General features: G+C 32.2%; 1 protein-coding gene across 1 annotated transcript; it reads right to left on the minus strand.

Moving 5' to 3' along the window:
* Positions 1-395: 395 nt before the first annotated feature.
* On the minus strand, positions 396-20,737 carry LOC115884351 (protein sister of odd and bowel). The gene is made up of 4 exons (XM_030902908.1): positions 20,513-20,737; positions 15,189-15,665; positions 11,595-12,157; positions 396-995 (listed from the first exon to the last, which is right to left on the minus strand). The coding sequence occupies exons 2-4, from the start codon at positions 15,492-15,494 to the stop codon at positions 617-619; spliced, it is 1,248 nt and encodes a 415-aa protein (XP_030758768.1). The 5' UTR covers positions 15,495-15,665; positions 20,513-20,737; the 3' UTR covers positions 396-616.
* Between the last annotated feature and the right edge of the window lie 211 nt (positions 20,738-20,948).

Below are 20,948 nucleotides of genomic sequence, written 5' to 3' on the forward strand. Positions count from 1 at the left end.
TGCTTAGAAACATGTCTAATGATTTTATCTAGTTATCTCTTGAAAAAAAAGTCTTTTAAAAATAAGCGGTTTGCGATCGTGATTTTACTTTACTTGATAGGGAAAGGCGTATCGGCAACGCCGCAACAGCACACCGTCGCGCCTCGCGTCGGTCGGTCGCATTTTTCTCACTCCGACTTAATAAGATCCCTATGCGATTTACTTCCACACATGTAAATACCGACCCAAAAGTAACAGTTGCCAGCACGGTATCATAAATCCATATTATATTTAACTTTATTTATTTATTTGATTATACATGATATATTGTGACTTAAATTTAATAAATATGAATCATCATTGCATAGTCCATGCTTTTCTTAATAGTCGATGAGATTTAAGAACAAAGACACACATATTTTAAGATATTTTATTAAAAAATATATTTTTACAAAACGATTTTATACAAAAAAAGGAAGATCATAATATCTTACTACATATAATATCCAAGGCACGTAATCTTAATAATTACAACAAAACAAAATCCAAATTTTCTTATAACAATTTCAAAGCACTCTGTTTCAAGTCTTTTTTCACTGTCAGACAGTTCAAAAGTTCATTTTTTTTAAACATTTCACTAATCTCCTTCATCTCCACTGCTGGTTTTATTGATGATCGAATCTATACTGAAACTGGTCGTACTAGAACTGGTACTAGGGGAACCAGATGCTGAAGCGTTGCTAGCGCCTAAATTATGCGTCAAACTATGTCTTCTCAGGTCGCAGTTTCTTCGAAATACTTTGCCACAGGAGGAGCAGTTGTATGGTTTGATGTCTGTGTGGGTGAGTAGGTGAGTTTTGAGGTTGGAACGCTGGTTGAAGGAACGGGAGCATACAGGGCACTTGTGAGGTGATTCCTCCATGTGGAGGATCTTGTGGACTGCTAGGGTTCGGGACTGGCAAAAACCTTTACCACACTCTGTACATTTGAATGGTTTTTCTTTGGAGTGGATGTATCTGAAAAAAAAAAGAAATATAAATGATAAAATTGTGAAAATTTTAGGATTTGTAGGAAATTTAAAAAATTTAAAAGCATTAATGCTTCAGTTTTATAAGAAAATAAATTTTTTCAACCCTCTATTTTTTACTCGATTTCACAGTACCTAGAAAAATAATAAACATAGAGAAAAAATTATGAAAATTTCCAGATTTGTAGAAAATTTTATATACTTTTATAATATACAGGGTAACCTAGGCTAAGCGTGCATTAGAAGTTTCTAGAGAACTAAAATATCTATAGATCGGATATTTTTTGCAAATTATTGTTTCACAACGAGATCTATCGGTTAAAAATATTTTCAATATATTTCCGAAAATACCGGAAGTTGACAGTAACTGTCTTATTTTAAATGGGCGCCCCCATTTTTTATTACATACTTAAATTCTCTGTAAAATTCTATGAATATTAAACACTCTATGTAGTCTGTAAAACGAATAACTTTGAATTTGCTGACGCATGCTGACGCAATGCCATCTCTAATAGAACAGCCTCAGAGCGAGATTTATGACGTCACACTAGTTAGATACTACGTTGTAGAATACATGGAAAACATAATTATTCCTCGTATTTTTGGTTTGTATTTTAAAAATGATATAGTTTACATGAAATATACATAATATACAGTTAATAAATACAATATATATATATATATATATAGCAGAAAGTAGTCTCGACTGACTAGTGAGAAAGAAAATCTGGGATTTAGTGGGGTTGCAGTCGGAAGGGTTTGGAAAACCAAACCCTTCCGACTGCAACCCCACTAAATCCCAGATTTTCTATATTTATATATATATATATATATATATATATATATATATACCTATATATAGTAATAAATACTTTAGCATATAAACTATGAACCATACAAATGCAGCAAATGTTTCACAATATGGTTGAAATCGTACTCCATTGTCAATGTAGATAGTTTTTGAGTTAAGAATAATAATTTTAAAAAATATGTGGTCATCTTTTGACAAGTTTATATTAGTTTATTAATTGCAGTAAACATTATAATATATAAATACATTTTGTGAATGCAATAATAATACATCACTATTAGTAGATATTGAATGTTTTTCGTTAAATTAGATCGATTTTCAAACCACAAAATTTAAAATATATTTTACATTTTACCCATTATCTTATGTACAACCTATTCATTATTTGTGTTTTGTAAAATATTTGCTGCATTTGCATGGTTCATAGTTTATTTGCCAAAATATTTATTACTATAAATAGGTATATATTATATTGTATTTATTAACTATATATTATGTATATTTCATGTAAACTATATCATTTTTAAAATACAAACCAAAAATACGAGGAATAATTATGTTTTCCATGTAGTCTACAATATATTTATTAATCCCTAGTATCTAACTAGCGTGACGTCATAAATCTCGCTCCGTGGCTGTTCTATTAGAGACGGCATTGGTCTAATATTTAGAAATGTCAAAAGCTGATGACATTTTACTTTTGTCAATTATGACATTTCGTGTTGATTTTTGCAAGAAGAGGAAGAACTGTCACTTGTTTTATTATTTTCCTTTTCTATTTCACGAAAGTAAAAAGAGTTACCTATCTGATTCGTTCAGGCACTCAAATTAAAGAATATCAGTAACTTTTTTGACAGAGGGATTTTATATTTGCCATGTTGGTAAAAAATAAGTTATTCATTTTATAGACTATACCTAACATTAACCGTTTATGAGAAAAAATATTTAAAATTTTTGGACGAAAAGAAACCATAAAAAGGGGTCATGTAGCTATCTATTTCAAAAATTAAATTGTTGGAATGTCATATAATATTGGCCGCAGCTGTTATGGAATTGAGCGATTAGAAAATTATCTTAAATATTTTTTTTTTCAAATGGCAATCCACTTTTTTATTTCACTAGTGAAAAGGCTTTTCTTTTTGTTACTTTTTGACTATACATATTCCGATACCTAAAATAAACCGTTTTTAAGTTATTGAAGATTTAGTTTTAAGGCGTAGATTTTTCTTGATTTTAACCAGTAGCCTATGACTTTAAACGTCAAGTGATGTAAAACAAAGATCTGGTCATATCATATTGTGACACCACGGGGGTGTCACTTGTATGGGAAAACAGGCAACAGTCAAATTTAAACGTGCCAGGATAAACGACAAAGAAAGCAACATCTGCCAGGCATTGGCTTTCTTTGTCACTCACATTGCTTAAATCATGATACCGCGGCCATTTTGTCAACAAAGAAGCTGGCCGGCTGTCCTGGCAAGTGATTTAAAACAATTTTGCTTTTTTACAATATTAAATTACCATTTGGATGTATTTAATGCGATTATTCAATTAACTGGTAAATCAGAAATTACACACAAATACTTTATTCGTAAATACAACTAAGATGTAAACGTATTTTTGTATTTTTAGATTTCAACTTTTGCAAAGACCCGCCGATAGAACTTGCCTGGCAGCGTACCTGTTTAACTAAACGTATTATTTCCTGATAATAATATCAAAACACGTAAGTACCTCTATAATTTATGATGAAAAATTATTTTGATTATGTTTTATGTTATTTAAATACTTTCTAACCTCAAATAATAGTATCCTTGTTTATATCGCACAGCCCGTTCAAAACTGTATTGCCTTCAAAAAATGTTTACAAAACAAACAATTGTTACAAAAACAATGTCCTTTTAATCTGATTTATACCTCAGAAGGATGTCAGTAAAATTTTATTAAATCAACATTATATTATTTGGCCATTAATATGCAAAAAGGAGCATATTGCCTTAACTTAAATTTTCTTTTACTTCTCTTGACAATGTTCTCTATATTCTCTATTTTGAGTTAGTAAACTTTTGAACGGGATGTGCGATATATAAAATACATAATATATCCAAGGGTATGATCTGATAAAAGTATTTTTTGATGCATTTTTTGGTTGTTTATGCACGTTGGCTTGGTTTATGTCAGCTTATATTTATTTGGTATAATAATTTTTTTGCCTTTGGAATGGCATGTATTGAGGCTAGATAGTGTTTCATTAGATCATTAAAGGAATTTAAATTAGCACATATTTTTTGTGATATTAGTGTGTTATTATGATACAACTACTAGGTAGTTGTATCATAGTGCCTTATGCATGTTATTTACCTATTATATACTTATGTATTATCAGTAAATAGATGATAACATAGGTACTACTAAAATGTATTTTTAATAGTATGTTTATCTTTCCAATTCACTAGTTATTTGCAAAATGTATTTTGAACTAATTTAAGTCATTAATTGATCATCTTTCTTTTTCAGGTTCTGGGATATTCTTTTTCATTGTTAAAAAAATATATATGTTTTAATATTATTGTAATATAAATCGCAGCTCTAAAAATAAATGATATTGTTTACTAAATGTGTAATTTATTTACTATGAATTTTCTCTGAAAATAATAAGTCTTTAATAATATCATTGATTTGCTATATAAAGTTAATACACATATTTTTTAATACGTTAAATTATATTAAAGTAATAAAAAATATGTTTATTAACTTTAAACAGTAAATCAGTGATGCTTATAAAAATATTTTTAAAAAATTTCCCCTCTTCTAAGCCCCGCCCCTCCAATTCCCCTCAATTTAGCTAGTACTGCCAGGCTACACCAGGTGGCGTGTGTTTCCATTTTTTATCATGAAGTTAGCATTTCTTTAATGTACCTATTCTCTGTGTGACACTTTCTTCAAAGAGCAGTAAGCAGTTATCGATCATCATTTCCAAGCGAACTTTGCGCTGTTTTTTTTTTTCGATCATACGGAATATTATTAATAACATCAACTATCAGAACTATTTTTATAAATACACTTTTTCAACTCTTAAGGGGGGCAGGCAGTATTTATAATATAGGAAATTCAAATAATTCGTTTTCTGACAGATGGAAATAGATTGTCTGACTGTTTGACACTTAATGTCAAAGGAAGCTAGATAAAATCAATAAAAATATACGTTTTCAAATTAAATCTTAAATAACTTAAAAACGATTTATTTTAGGATAGGAACATGTATAGTTAAAAAGTAACGAATTGAAAAAGTTTTACACCAGTGAAATAAAAAAAGTGGGTTTCCATTTGAAAAAAGTGATTTATGATAATTTTTTAATCGCTCGATTCCATGACAGCTACCGCCATTATTATATGACAGTTGAACAATTTAATTTTTCTAATAGATAGCCACATGTCTTCTCTTTATGTCAAACTGGCTCTGGTAATGCCGCCATATTGAAAATATTTTTAATCGATAGACCTCATTGTAAAATAATGAAGCGCAGAAAATCTCCGATCTACATATTGTGGTTCTCTAGCAACTTTTTTTGAATGTGAATTTTTATCCATCAAAAAAAATATTAAGTTTTTTGTACATTGTCTTACTAGATAACCTAATTAAGTTTGTATTTGTTAAAATTACTTTTTTCTCGCAAAATACCTATGCTTGTCTAACATTTAAAACTAGTTTCGTTCAGGGTATTTTGCTAGTTCTGTAGAGACGTCTGAACAGTCGGCACACCACGAAGAAGAATACCCATATTGTTTCTCTAAATGACTCTGTACAATGCCAACGACCGAGCCTCCTTGCATTTTCAAAGTGTGGCGTCATCTTTCTTAGGCAATAACGCATAACGGAATTTATGAATAAATGAGTACCCAGCTACATTTACTTCGTCTTCTATTTTAATGCGGAATAGTTAAATTTATTGTTTTTTTTTCACGAGCGTCATAAAATTTTAATGATTTTTTTTCATTAAAATAATATTTTTTAACAAAGCAAAAAAGAGATTGTTATAAATAGTATTTATTTCTTACTGAATTAACATAAGCTTAAATTGTCCTGGTGATAACTCCGTTGGGACATTATAAACGTGAATTAAGATGCCATAATTCCCTCTAACTTTTATAGGCAACAACCATGAAATATACTCAAGCAGCATTTGGACGTCGGGACAACGTTGTGTCACGCGACCAAACGTCGGGGCGCAACGTCGGCACAACCTCGTGCCAACCCTAGTCTGCACTAGTTTGGAGAATAATTTTTGGGTCGAAACGACGTTGGATACCGGCGTTGGCTAGAAGCCTAATTTAGTACAAACTGCAACGTTGTTTAAAGTCCTAATTCACAGAAATACAAAACTAATATGGCGTCTAAGTCGCGTTTTATCCTAAATTGGGATAATTATAGTAAAAATATAATTTTTATGATTTAGTTAGAGACATACGTCAGATGGCAGTGAAGGAAAACAAAACAAAAGTATTTAAGTGTGGAGGATGTTTGAAGATCATAATTATTGAAACACTTTAACCGACTCTGTAACTCGTTACCCAAGGCAAAAAAGTTAAACGCAAACAACTTTATTGATAAATGTATTGTTTCTACTTTGAAAAATACTAATGGGCCTTAAAATTAAAGAAGTTTTAAAAAATTTCTTGAATTTTTTTTTAGTAAAATGAGAATAATTTATTCGCAGTTGAAAAAATTGTTTCCGCCTGTTTTTTAGGGTCAAATATTTCAAGTTAATGTATTCAAAAAAGCAGGAATTGCTATTTTAGGAACGAAACATTTTCTTATTTAACAACATGGCGGTTTTCACTTTGTTGTTTTGGGGATTAAGATGGAGTAGTTCGAGTAGTCGCATACTGGACTAATAAAGTCGCAGTTCGGCCTTAACAGGTAGTATACTAGTCGCAAGATTGCCTAATTTAGTCATCCTAGAGTTTAACTGGTGCCGCCCTCTATAATCTAAATAAACGAGGGAGTGGATAAACTATCGGTAATATATGTCGATGTATATTTAAATTTAGTTTTATATGTACCTTTCTTATCTCCCATTTTAATTTTTATAAAAACAAAAACAGCACTGAACTGTCTGACTGAACAGATCAATGTAGTGAAAATTTAAGATTTTAGGTTATGGTTCAATACAGTTGCAAGAAGGTACTGACTCGACGTCCTACCAACGTAAGAATAAGGAAATCTAAACAACGTTGGAATTAGTAAAACAGACGACGTTTGCATAACGTTGGAATAGGTCCTGAAACTGACGTCGGAAAACTCTATATTGTCCAACGTTGTAACTACGTTGTCCGAATCACCTAAAGATCACTTAAGCAAAAAAAGGTTACAAGACAACGTTTATTCGACGTCGCAGAAGCTTCTACTTTGCTGTAGTACTAGTCCAACGTCGGCACAACGTTATAAAAACGTTTAAATTTATTTTAATACCCAAGGTAGGGAGCTAACTATTTTTTGTAACTAATCCAACGTTGTGTTTAGTAAACATGTGGTCGCAAGTCGTGAAAATACCACTTGGGTAATAGAGATTTTGAGTAACTACAGAATTTTAAGAAAGCTAGTTCTTTTCTTTTCCTGTGCTCTGCTAGCCAAAGTGCTGGCTGCCGGTAGACTACTGCGGTTCACTACTGCGCATCACATATGTGCAGCGTATCCCGTTTTTGTGTGTTTTATGCGATTTCTCGTTTATGAGTTGAGATACAATGATACGATTTTTATATCACTTTGTTACTTTTTTATGAAACTAAATATGCTACACTAAGGTTTTTCCTAGCCTCTTTAGTTCCTGAAACACAGGGCGAATTTGTGATGCGCAGTAGTGGACAGATGTTGAATACAGATATGGATGCGCAGTAGTAAACGCGACGTCTATCGGCAGCCAGACGGTCCGCACTCTGTTCAGGAGAATATTGCAAAAGATATATTAAAGAACCAGCTTTCATAACATTCTCTCTCGAAAACGTTGCTTGTTCTTAAGCTATAAGTAAAACAGCGAAATCGTTATGGAAATGAAAATATAAAATGACACCAATCAGAAGCAAATCGCATATCCGATGAAAGGAGTCAATAATTTTTAATTCAATAATTTTCTTTCCAATCCAAATTCCAACCAATAAAATTAATATCATATCGTAGGACAACGGATGCATGAAAATCAAGCTTCTGACACTTTTTGACGGAACATAATATTAGGATGTGACTGACATCTGTAAATAATCCTAAAAATAAATTCTAAAGTTAACTGCTAATTTAAAACTTTAAATTAAAAAATTTCGAAACAACACTAAACAAAAATCGTCCATTTTCTCTTTATCAACACAGGATGTTTATTTTATTCCGGCCCATCTCCCTAAAACCGAAAATTTATGTTTGCAGGTGTGGCCAACGGTCAGGTGCAAAAAAACAACAAATGAAGCAGCGAAATTAAAAAAAAAACGGTTGGGGTCTTGTTTCCAGGTTGAAGATAATGGTATTCGAAACGTTGGCGTATTCTGATACCTGTGTGTATCCTCGATAATTTCATAATAAATGAGGAAAAAGATACGTGGAGACCCGTGTGATGACAGGTCCAATATGAATAAACAACAATAAAATAAGAAATAATAAGGAAACGACGAATTTCTTATCTGGCGTTTAGGCTTAAACCTATCTATTACATCTTGAAAAAATAGTTACTTATGTATCAAAGAACATAAGGGTGTTAAAAACTTTATAATTCCCGTTGGTACTGAATTTAGTATACACGCACCGGAAAAATCTAGGGATATCATTTTATTAAAGTTAAAAATAAATGTTTTGAATAAACAACCACATATTTGTAGGCCGATTCTTTCTACTTCGATTGAAACGACGTAGTCACACTAGTTATTTCTAAATTTAGGATATTTGCAGAAGTGTTTGTACATTTTTTGTCAAATGTATAAAAAGCACTTAGCATCAATTGTTCGAATTTAACCTGTACTGGCTATGTTTTTATGATAACTGGCCAGAATTCATTCAAATAACTCTGTTTAGTATTAAACGACATTATGGAACGTAGACGTCTTAACAGAGACGAAATGCTAAGGGCCATGAGTATGCTCGAAGCTGGAATGCGCCAAATCGACGTAGCTAGAGCATTAAATACAACGCAAAGTGTAATATCGCACGCTACCGGGAAAGTGGTGATGTTGCTGAAAGGCACACAGGGCGACATCGCATTACTACCCCTCAGCAAGATCATTTTTTACAATTAAATACTCGACGCCGACCGACTCTTACAGCCAGTACAGGCACCAGAGCTTAGTTTAATTCTCCAGGAAACACATAATGTAACCGTTAGTCCTGACACTGTTCGCAATAGATTAAGAGAGGTCAACTTAAGAAGCAGACGCCCCTGGAGAGCTCAACCATTAACGAGAGGAAATCGGGAGGTACGATATTTGTGGGCTCAAGATCATGTTCAGTGGTCGAATGAACAATGGGCCAATGTTCTCTTCACGGATGAGTCACGCTTTGGAATTCATCCGGATTCGAGAAGGCTTAGGGTATGGAGAGAACCGGGAAATCTTATTCGGTTGGATCATGTTCAGGAAGTGCACCCTTATCAAGGTGGAACAGTTATGGTCTGGAGAAGAGTCCAGTTAGGCCGAAAAACCGATCTTGTTTTTCTTGAAAGGTTTCTAACAGGAATCACATATCGTGATTTAATTCTTGAGCCTGTCGTGTTACCATATGCCAATGATTTTGGGAGAAACTTCATTCTCATGCATGACAATGCACGGCCTCATACAGCCAGAGTGGTAAGTGAGTTTATCACGTATGGGACGCGGTCCAAAGAAGAATTTTGAGAATGGGTATGCCTCGTGAAACTCTTAGGGATCTGCTTCGGGCCGTGAATGCAGCGTGGCAGGTTGTACCTCAAGAAGAGATCGACAACTTGATCAGGAGCATGGAGAGACGATGTAGGGCTGTAATGAACAGTAGAAGAGGCCATACCCTTTATTAAGTAAAAATGGTTTTATCTTTTTTTTTAATTCACAGTTTAGAATTAAAAAAAATGTGTGTATTTTTTTGAGTTCAATAAAAATCAAGGTAAATTTGAAAAATTCGGTAAATTTCGCATTTTTATTTCCAATACGTCCTGTAAACTATTTGTTTATTTTAATTTTATTATATCAGAAATGCAAATAATAAAATTACTGACGATGGCTGGATAAAATTGTAATATCCCTAGACTTTTCCGGTGTGTGTATTTTGTCCCATTTTAAAACGACACAAATGTGGCATTTATTAATCTTCCGGTATATTTGTATTAACTCCGCTTGTAGGAACTTTGTTTGTTGCCAGGTTACTATTGTATTTTTTCCTAGGAATCGATCGCCAGGATCATTAGCCATGTTACAACAATGAAATTACAGGGATCTATCTCAATACCCTCGAGGGATCACTCTTACAAGGACAATTCAAAATTTAAAAAATCTACATTGACATAAACATTTCAAGTTGAGTGACAAAAGATAAAAAAAAATACAAAAAAAGTATATTAACAAACAGTATCACAGTTATATTGGAGTATGACAGGCGAGTATCACAGTTGGTGGTACCATTTTTACCTAAGCATTAAAATTATTGCTGTATTTTGACAAAAACCTAAATATTTCAAAAACTGTAAGATTAAAATGCGGTAAACTTAATCAAATTTACCTTTATTTTAATCGTAGAAACTAAAAATGTAATAATATACAGGGTGTTCCATTAAAAAAAAAATAACTTTGATATTTTTTATTTATTAGGGACTTTATCTGGTGAAAATATTTTTAAATTGTAGCTCTAATAGTCCTTCAACGAACCCAAAACTTAACAATTTGCAAAAATCTAATCGTTTAGCTACAATATTCGTATGTGGTGAACAGCCCTGTATGTAAAAATCATTTCAGCTATACTGGGTGTTGCATCGTTGGACGGGACATAGGAAATCCCATGTAAATTTTAATGGGGTCAATTATTGGCTTCCCTAATTATTTTAGAGAATAATTCTATTTAGGTTTATTGAAGAGCACTAAAACCCACATTCAAAAGAATAACTTTAGATATTTTTGATTAGCTCGTTTACGAGTTATCGCCGATTTCTTTTTAAATATTTCTCCTTTCTTATGGCCCTGTATTTACTTATGAGCACCAGTCAAGGTAAAAGATAATTGTCAAATGAAGTTGTCATTTCAGAAATTTACCTATTTAGTGCTTTATTATTATTGAAAACTCATTCCTACATCGGAAATCTTAAAGATGTATTTATAAATACAAATTAATATGAATTAAAGTAAAATAAAGCACTAAATAGATAAATTTCTGAAATGACAACTTCATTTGACAGTTACCTTGACTGGTGCTCATAAGTAAATACAGGGCCATAAGAAAGGAGAAATATTTAAAAAGAAATCGGGCGATAACTCGTAAACGGCCTAATCAAATATATCTAAAGTTATTCTTTTGAATGTGGGTTTTAGTGCTTTTTAATAAACCTAAATAGAATTATTCTCTAAAATAATTAGGGAAGCCAATAATTGACCCCATTAAAATTTACATGGGATTTCCTATGTCCCGCTCGACGATGCACCTCGGAGAGAAAAAATTACTATAAAAAATAAGTTGTCATGGAAACCTATCGAAATAAACCATTTAATTGCCTAAAATATATTAGTACTAGTGTGAAATTTCCTCGGAAAAATCATTTAATTTTAACTGATCCTTACCTGTGGTCTCTCAGATGATCCTGCCTCCTAAAAGCCTTCCCACAAATATCACAACTGTACGGCCTCTCATCAGTATGCGTTCTCTCGTGAATCAACAAATTATAGCTCTTCGTAAACTGCCTGTTGCAGAACTTACAAATAAACTGTTTCTTCGGCCTCGCCGTGCCCTTCTGCCTGCCCAGCGCCGCGCCGCTGGCTATCTGCACCACTGCCGATGCCACTGGCACCCCTGACGCTTCCGGAGACTCTGGAGAGCTGTTATTACTCGTGGTTGTAGTGCTGGCATTGTGGTAGACGCTGTTCATGATTAGAGATGGATAGCTGGTGTCCACTGGGCTGGACGATAGTGAGAAATTATTGAGGGCTTCTTCATGGTCGAGCAGGGCTAGGTCTTCTTCGACTTCTTCACTTAGTTCGACGTCTTCGGTGAGGCTTGTGGTGTTGGTGTCCTCGCTGGTGGTTTCTTCGTTGATTTTCGCCGTGTTTGTTGCTATTTTGAGGATGTCTACTTTGGGGGTGAGGATGTCGACTTTTTGGGTTACTGGAGCGGTAGCCCAGTCGGTCTGAAAATGAAAAGAAACAGAAATTAATTTAGGGTGTATTCCGTTGCTTACATTGGTTATGGTTTTATGTTCCTATCGGTTTCCTGAACATTGAAACAATTGAACGGAATACAGCCTTAAACACTTTAAAAATATGAAGATTTAGACCGCATTAGACCTGTATATGCCGCAATGGAATAAACTTTATAAAATCTATCTATCTAAATTTAACACAGTATGCTTTATACGGTAATCGCGAAACATTTTCCGATGCACATCATCAATCATATCGAAATTAACACTAAAGCCTATAAACCTGACTGAATGAAATAATTTGGCAAAAATGTTTAAATTTGTTGTATAATTTAAGATACCGTGCAGCCCTTCATTTTACTTTATAGAGCAAATGATTGTAACAGATATTTTATTTAAATTAAAGCTGCAAAAATAAGTTTAAAGAGATTTTTATTATCGCCATGTTGGTCACATTGCGCCGCGATCAGCAAAGCACTGCCGTTCTTTAAAAGATCAGCCTTGGGGCGGACTTTTGTTTACTTCATCAGCTGTACATACTTAGATATTGGGTTAGATTCCGTTTCATATTTTGTCGGTTGATTTTTGGTTTTAACTCTATGATTTTTGGTATTATTTATTATTGTAGTGCAAAAAACTAATTATCTTGGTGTTTAAGTGACATAAACTACTACCAGATATATGGTCACTCACGGTTTCGCATAAAAAAATAGAAAAATTGAGAAATCGTGATTTTTGTGTGTGTTTTTTAAGACTCTAACAATTCATCAATAAAGCTTAAGTGGAGTGTGTTTTTGGTGCTATGCCTCATCTTTGTTGTGTTCCTGGTGGAAAGGATAGTTATACTAGGCAGGCTAAAGTGTCCGGAAGAGCAAGAAAAGTGGGTACGAGTTATAAATCAAGAGAATTCTATTGAAATATCTTTAATAAATTTAAAAATAATATTCTCCCATGATGGTATTAATGAAAACTGGACAATTTTGTTTATTTTATTCATATTGTGGAATCTCCACTCCAAGTGTTGTTGGTTCAGCTTCGATAGATTCAAACACGTAAGTAGGTATTATGATCTAGGGAAAAATAAAAAATATGTGTATTAAAGATCATGAAAAAGATTATTATTTTGAGTTCAAATTTTAAAAATATTTTTGTAAAGACAAGACTGATATAGTTTAAAAGAAGAATGTGTTTTTGTTTGATAATATATAATGTATGTCAAGCATAACATATATTTGTTCAGTAATTTTTAATGAATAGTGTTGATTATTTATAATACCAAATTAATATCAAATATTTAAGTGATAGCTGAATACAATATGAATAAAATAACAATAAAATTGGTATATTTGCATAATACAAAATTAAGTTTTAAGAATAAAGGTGTTACTAAAAATACTAAGAAATTCATATTTCTTTGTTTTAATTGGTCTAATGTTATTTACATTTTACGTAAGAATTATACTGTATCATCGAAAAAAATCGGCGTCTAGTTGGCTTGGAAATGAACATCGATGACATTCCCTAAATAACTGTACACATAAAATAATTAACTAGAATTTTACAATCTTGGAAAATTTGTTATTCTTGAACCTTGTTTCTAAATATTCTAAATTTTTTGATTATCTTGGGATTTAGGTTCGGGAAAAACGCTGATTAAGTTTTCATTTGGTTTTTCATTATTTTTATTTGGTTTAAAAAAAAAACGTTTCGGCTAACATTATAGCCTTCATCAATGTTGTGTCATATGAAAAAAATAGTGTCGAATATAATCCAAAAAATTACATATAAAATATTCACACCACGCACATAATGTTTACTGCGTACTCCATAGTCAATGTAGATATAATTTTAGTGTTAAGAATAATAATTTTAAAAAATATGTGGTCATCTTTTGATAAGTTTATATTAGTTTATTAATTGCAGTAAACATTATGAGGTGTGAATTATATTGTATACCTATGTAATTTTTTGGATTATATTCGACACTATTTTTCTCATATGACACAACACTGATGAAGGCTATAGTTAGCCGAAACGTTTTTTTAAACCAAATAAAAATAATGAAAACCCAAATGAAAACTTAAATCAGCGTTTTTCCCGAACCTAAAAATCCCAAGAAAATCAAAAATCTTAGAATAATTTTACATATAAAATGCCAGCGATCTTCATTTCATATCCATCGCTGACGCCTTTTTTTAGATAATATTGTATTATTTGTAAATATAATTTTTCGAACATTGATACTTGCAAAATATACATATAAATTTTGTGAATGCAAATAATAATACATCACTATTAGTAGATATTGAATGTTTTTTGTTAAATTAGATCGATTTTCAAACCCCCAAATTTAAAATATATTTACATTTTACCCATTATCTTAGGTACCTATACATTATTTGTACATTGTAAAACATTTGCTGCATTTGTATGGTTCAAAGTTTATTTGCCAAAGTATTTATTACTATAAATAGGTATATATGTTGTAGTTATTAACTGTATATTATGTATATTTCATGTAAACTACATCATTTTTAAAATACAAACCAAAAATCTGAGGAATAATTATGTTTTCCATGTATTCTATAACATATTTATTAATCCGTTATATCTAACTAGCGTGACGTCATAAATCTCGCCCGTAGGCTGATCTTTTAATAGAAGGCACTGAGCAAGGTTGTCGTTTATTATTTGACAATTATCATAATGTCAGTCATTATTTTGTATTATATCGTGTTGTTGTTGAGGGATTTTCATAGTTTTTTTTTAAATTGTACATTTAAGCACAAAAAGTTCTTTTAAGAACTAAATCCTCGAGTTTTTGTATTGCATTTCTTGAAATTTGTGTGTGGAAAATATGCCCAAGCATTTAAACAGTCGAAGCAAAGAGCTTGTAGCTTTCCTGATAAACTATTTTGAACGAGAACGTGACAATAATAGTTATTTTTTATACAAATTAACCCGACCGAAAATATTAATTTACGAGCGACGAAATCGGGAGTAACTTTAGTGTACTTACGTTGCTAGCTGAAACTGTCGTTGTCAACCTCTGCAACGTCAAATAACTTTCCAGCGCCTGCAAATTCAGAGCAGCTGCAGCTGCACTATTAGCCGGTAACAGGGCAGCTTGCTGTAGTGAATTCAGCATGGCATTCTGAAGCGTTAACGCGACATTTTGAATGGATCTCTGCAGAAAATTGTCCTGGATTAAAGCTGTTGCCAGGGCAGTTGAAGCAGCTGATTCTTCCTTCGATGCAGCAAGCTGCTGTTGCTGTTGCTGCTTGTCCTGAAGCATCTTCGTCTCGGTTGATGTAGTCGTCTGCATGATGAGTCTTTTGATAGTTTATCATTAAGAAGTATCTTTTAAAATTTAATGATGTAACTTGAATATCACACCTGCTTTTTTATTAGGGTTTTTTTTATCTGATCTAGGTTTTCGTTTAGAATTTCTTCGTGTCTAATATAATTAGAGTGTTCCTAATCGGGTTGACTTTATCTGTAAAAAAAAAACATAAAAATTCAGTCGTGGTTGTACAATAGTACGAGAGCTAGCAACGTCGGAAAAACAAGTATTTTAAGACTCTTTCATATATCTTTCACTATGCTCTCTAGAAGAGCATGCGGCCCGTCTGGCTGCCGGTAAACGTTGCGTTCTCTACTGCGCATTGAAAGAAGATCCTATATTTTTATTAGTCCTTTAAATTCTAGTATTGAATATAAATCGAACATGTCTCCATAGCGCAGTGCATAGAGTTTCTGACCACGAACCGATGATTCAGAGTTCGAATCCGGGTCAGGGCAAAGACTTCTTTATTTTATTTTCGTTTATATTCTGATAGTAAAGTATTAAATATTTGTTTTTTTAATTACCAGAATTATTTAATACTTTACTATCAGAATATAAACGAAAATAAAATAAAAAAGTCTTTGTCCTGATCCGGATTCGAACTCTGTGAAAATGTTCGATTTATATTCAATACTAGAATTTATAGGACTAAATTAATAAAAAAAAATATAGGATCTTCTTCCGATGCGCAGTAGTGAACGCAACGGGTATCGGCAGCCAGACGGGCCGCATGCTGTTCCAGAGAGCATAGTAAAAGATATATCGTCTTAAAATACTTTCTCGAAAACGTTGCTAGGCTCTTAGACTACAGGGTTAAAACATAATAGTAGGGGGGCTCAGGGGATGGCATGTGGGGATTTAATCAAGCGTTGTGGGGACCTATTTTATTGTGAAAATTAGTTGCATACTTTTATACTGGTGTGGAGAGCGTGTACAGGTTGGGCCAAATTGGACACTTTTAAAGAAAAACAAATTTTTCTATAGGAGATAAACGAAAACTAATATTGTGTTTGTAGTTCATTTTTTATCAAAAACATGATGATAAAAACCGCACATCTGTATCTGTTACCGTTTCGGAAGTACGGGGTGTTTTTGAAAAATGTCCACTTTTAACAAGTCGCCGTAACTTTTTTGTTATGGAAAATTTTATATTTTTATGAAAACATTTTCAACGCATCATTTTAAGTAGAATTTAATGGTTTAAGTATATATTTTTATAAAATTAATAATTTAAGAGTTATCGACAAAAAAATTGATTTTTTATTTGGGACACCCTGTATAATTTCAATTAACTGAAAATAACTTAATATTACCTTTCCAAAAATACAGCACACTTGATATTTTGTTATAGTCCCCTTCGAACTTCGAAATAGAGAATTTTTAAAAATTCGTCACTTTTAACTAGTATAGGCTTTGGACTCCTTCTTGATGATCTGACGCTAATGGAACTCGAAAACATATTATTCCAGCAAGACAAGGCACCACCTAATAACGTTGAAGTTATCAACAATTTTTTGCAGCTAATTTCGAGCATAATTGCATAGATAAACAAGGTCCCAGCCGTTGGCCATCCAGGCTGCCGGACTTAGCGCCTATGGATTTTTATTTTTCAGGAAGACTAAAGAATCTTAATTATCCGTATTCTCTAGACAAGAATTAGAAGTAATTAGCAGATATTTCGAAGGTATCTTTCAACCTCACTGAGTTAATGCATTCCGCAAGAAATGTTCAGAAACAGTCCTGTCTTTGCAAAAGATAATACATTTCGAACACCTCCTGTAGCAAGATCTCATGTCTTGGTTTGCTATTTATTATTTTTTTTATTAGATATAGATTAAATGTGTTGTTGTTAAATATAGTTTAAATTGTTATAAAATTCTGCATCTGTCATTGCAAATATTTTCAAAAACAAGACGAATTTTTAAAAACTATATTTTTTAGTATGCTATACTTTTGGAAAGGCAATTTTTAATTCTTTTCTATGAATTAAAAATATACAGTGTGTCACATATAAAAAATCAAATTTTCTGTTGATAATAATTCTTAAATTAATAATTTAAAAAAAAATATACTTAAACCAATAAATTTTACGTAAAAAGGTGCTTTGGAAATGTTTTCATAAAAATACAAAATTTCCCATAGCAAAACAGTTACAGCGATTATTAGTTAAAAATGCACATTTTTCAAAAACACCCCGTAACTCCGAAACGGTAACAGATACCGATGTGCGGTTTTTACCATCATGTTTTTGATAAAAATAATTGAGCTTAGACGCCGATATTATTTTTCGTCTATCTTCTATAGAAAAAAGCGTCCAATTTGGCCCACACTGTATATTTTTCTGCACTCATTTTGCCTTAATCTGAGGAGTTCGAATTTTTTTACTACTCTGATCGGTTGCTTTTCAAGCACGACCCTGTATAAATGGTTCATGTATGGTTAGGTTAGGCAAGGTTTCTCCCCTTATCCTAAAATCCCTGCTTAAGCTCCCTTACTACAATACATATACATATTGTTCGGGATATATAATTGAGTTTTTGCTGTGATTTATGTTGCATAATTTTGTAAACAATACACAATGGCTAATAAAATTGTTATTAATAGTTTATAACTATCGTTTCTGTTTGTATTAGTGAACGGGAGAATGAGTTGGAGTTATTGTGTTACATTTATCTGTTCTTGTATAAGATTCTAATCTTGAATTTGTTTATCTAGAAATCATGCGATTAAGTTATAAATTGTTAATTCTAATTTATTTATTAAACACGAACGCCTTTTATTTGTTACTACGATCAAATATATACTCCCTGTTATCAATTCAAATACGATCGAAAAAAAACGGCGTCGAAGACGGCGGCGAAACGACAATCGATGATAATTTTGGCGAGGTCAAGCCCTAGAAGTTATTTACTTGGTCCGTATTCTTCTTTATATTGAATGGCGCTTACGCTTTAAGAAGGATCTTAATCTTTAAGAAGAATTCTTATACTGACTAAAAATTATTTTTCCATTTTATGACAATATTTAGTACTTAAATGACGTCTAGAGATTGACCTCGGCAAAATTATCATCGACTGTCCTTCCCCAGCCGTCTTTGACGCCGTTTTTTGACCATACTGTATTAATTTTATTGGATTTATCTTGAGAACAAAACTGAATCGCCATGCTCACTATGCGCTGATGCGGTTCGTCAATGCGTCGATTTGATGCGTCAATGCGTCGATACGATGGGTTGTGCGGCGGTTCATACCATCAAAATAAATATCACGAACAAACTGGACGAATTTCCCAACGAACTAACGAATCGCATCGACCCATCGCATCGATTAACCGCATCATACTCACTATGCGTGCATGGACGCATCAAATAGACGCATCAGCGCATAGTGAGCATGGGGCTTCAGTTATAACTTAAAAATAACTGTTTTGTTTAACAATATACTAATATATAAGTCTAGGGAGATAAATTTCTCAGTGCTTTTTTACAAAGTAATGAGAAAAATTAATTTTTTGTATATTTTCAATTCTACTAACATAAAATAATAAAAATATACAGTGTGATTCATCCTCCATGGCATATTTGACGTTTATCTAGGAGTTTATTAAATTATTTCGTTTTTTTAGGAGTAAGTTTTTAACTCTCAACTTGTGTTCTTTTTTGTTGACATTTATTTTTAGTTTGGTGTATTGTTTTGTAAAAATTTGAAGTCTAAGAAGAATTTTTGAAACTATTTGGATCACAATTAAGAATCAACATAAAAATCATCAATGCTGAATGAAGAAATTTACAAAATTGACTCTAGATGTCACTTCTGATCAACTTTTTTTAGCCCGGGTACCAATGTACCGAATAAACTCATTATATCCAAAGTTTTTTTTATTAATTCAAAAAAAAAATTAACCTCTGATTGATAATTAGGTATAATAGAAAACAAAAGCTTAAAAATGATAAAACAAGATACCTATTTATTGAAATTGTTGTTTTAAAGGATGATATGAGTTTGGCTTTCAATTTTGTTCATTTAATTATAGTCCCATACATTGTGTTACCATTTTTCTTAAATTGCTTTTAGATTCTGATTAATCCTTTATTTGTCTTATTTAGAGTTTTTTTCTGCAGCTTTTTTAACATTTCTAGATTTAAAGAAGTTTTTTGATACGAAATTAGAAATATGCTACCAACAGTAAGCCAATAAACTTATGTAAATATTAAAATTCAGTGATTTTCGTTATCTTCTCCTTTGTTGTAGTTTATTTAGAGCTTAATTTAATATTTTCTGAAAATTTTTGGGTTTAAAATATTTTTTCCTAAATATTTGACGTAAAATTGAATTAACGCTACCAAATTTAAGTCGTTATACTTGTCTTTTGTCAAGAATTTTGATTTTTAATTTGTTTCGATACCGTTTGATGCAAAATTGGATTCATGGTTCCAATTTTATGTCAATAACCAACCCAAATAAACAAAAATGGGCTATTTATCTTTAACATTTCTTTGTTTTCATTGATTTATAGTTTACTTAATTAAATTTTTGGTCCAGACCTTATTATTTCAAGTATTTGATACAAAACTTGATTGAAGTTACCAATATTCAGCCAATAAACCATAAAAAGAACAGCCCATGTTTAGTTTTTGGGGGTTTTATTATTTATTTGTAGATTAATGTATTCTTTTGTGAATATTTTATGATGTAATACAGTTTTTTTAAATACTTGTTCATAAATTGAATTCCAGTGTCAATTTTACGTCCAATAAACATACTAGATCAAGAAAAATAAACCAGTACAGTTTAATTTTACTTTTCTGACACTTTTATCTAATCTGTTGCGTTTTTTGGAATTATTTGACGAAAAATATGTTGAATTCCGTCAATATTAAGTAAATAAATTGGAAAAAATCAAAAAGAAAACAAAAAATCACTCATCTACATAAAAAAAGTTCTATTTTTCTCAAATCTACTGTTATTTGGTATCTATAACTCCTACCAACTACTCACCATTCATAAAAACCGCTCTTTCTTCACCGATTCTCTGTCTTCCGTACCCCGATCTGTCACACTTGCCAAACGCGACACTCCACCACCATTTTCCCTCGTCTAATTTCCAGTTCTCTTCACTACACCCTGTATATTAGATCGCAAAGTTGATCATAGTCGTCGCGGTATAGGCGCGCACATACACTCAACGCTAGCTACGGTAAAACAGTAGAAAGTCAACTAAGTCAAGAAATCAAGCGGGCCGCTGCGGACACGTTCTTCGGCCGCGCCATCTAGAATTTACCGGTGTGAGAGAGATGGAGCTGTGGGGAATGGCGTGGGTGAGAGAGAGACAGCAGGGAAGATCCGGCATGAGGCCGCGATGTGCCCTTTGACGCTGCAAGAAGTGGGGCCAGGAGGAGTGTTGTTGTCTATGAAAAAGATGAAGAGATGGCCA

The sequence above is a fragment of the Sitophilus oryzae genome, unplaced genomic scaffold (assembly GCF_002938485.1).
Source record: "Sitophilus oryzae breed Bouriz unplaced genomic scaffold, Soryzae_2.0 scaffold_227_pilon_pilon, whole genome shotgun sequence".
Taxonomy (NCBI): Eukaryota; Metazoa; Arthropoda; class Insecta; order Coleoptera; family Curculionidae; genus Sitophilus; species Sitophilus oryzae.

Coding starts and splice junctions, on each gene's coding strand:
- LOC115884351 (XM_030902908.1), bottom strand. CDS start 15,494: ATGCAGACGACTACATCAACCGAGACGAAGATGCTTCAGGACAAGCAG. Junction 12,158..15,188: donor CGACAGTTTCAGCTAGCAAC/GTAAGTACACTA, acceptor TTTCATTTTCAG/ACCGACTGGGCTACCGCTCC. Junction 996..11,594: donor GATCATCTGAGAGACCACAG/GTAAGGATCAGT, acceptor TTTTTTTTTCAG/ATACATCCACTCCAAAGAAA.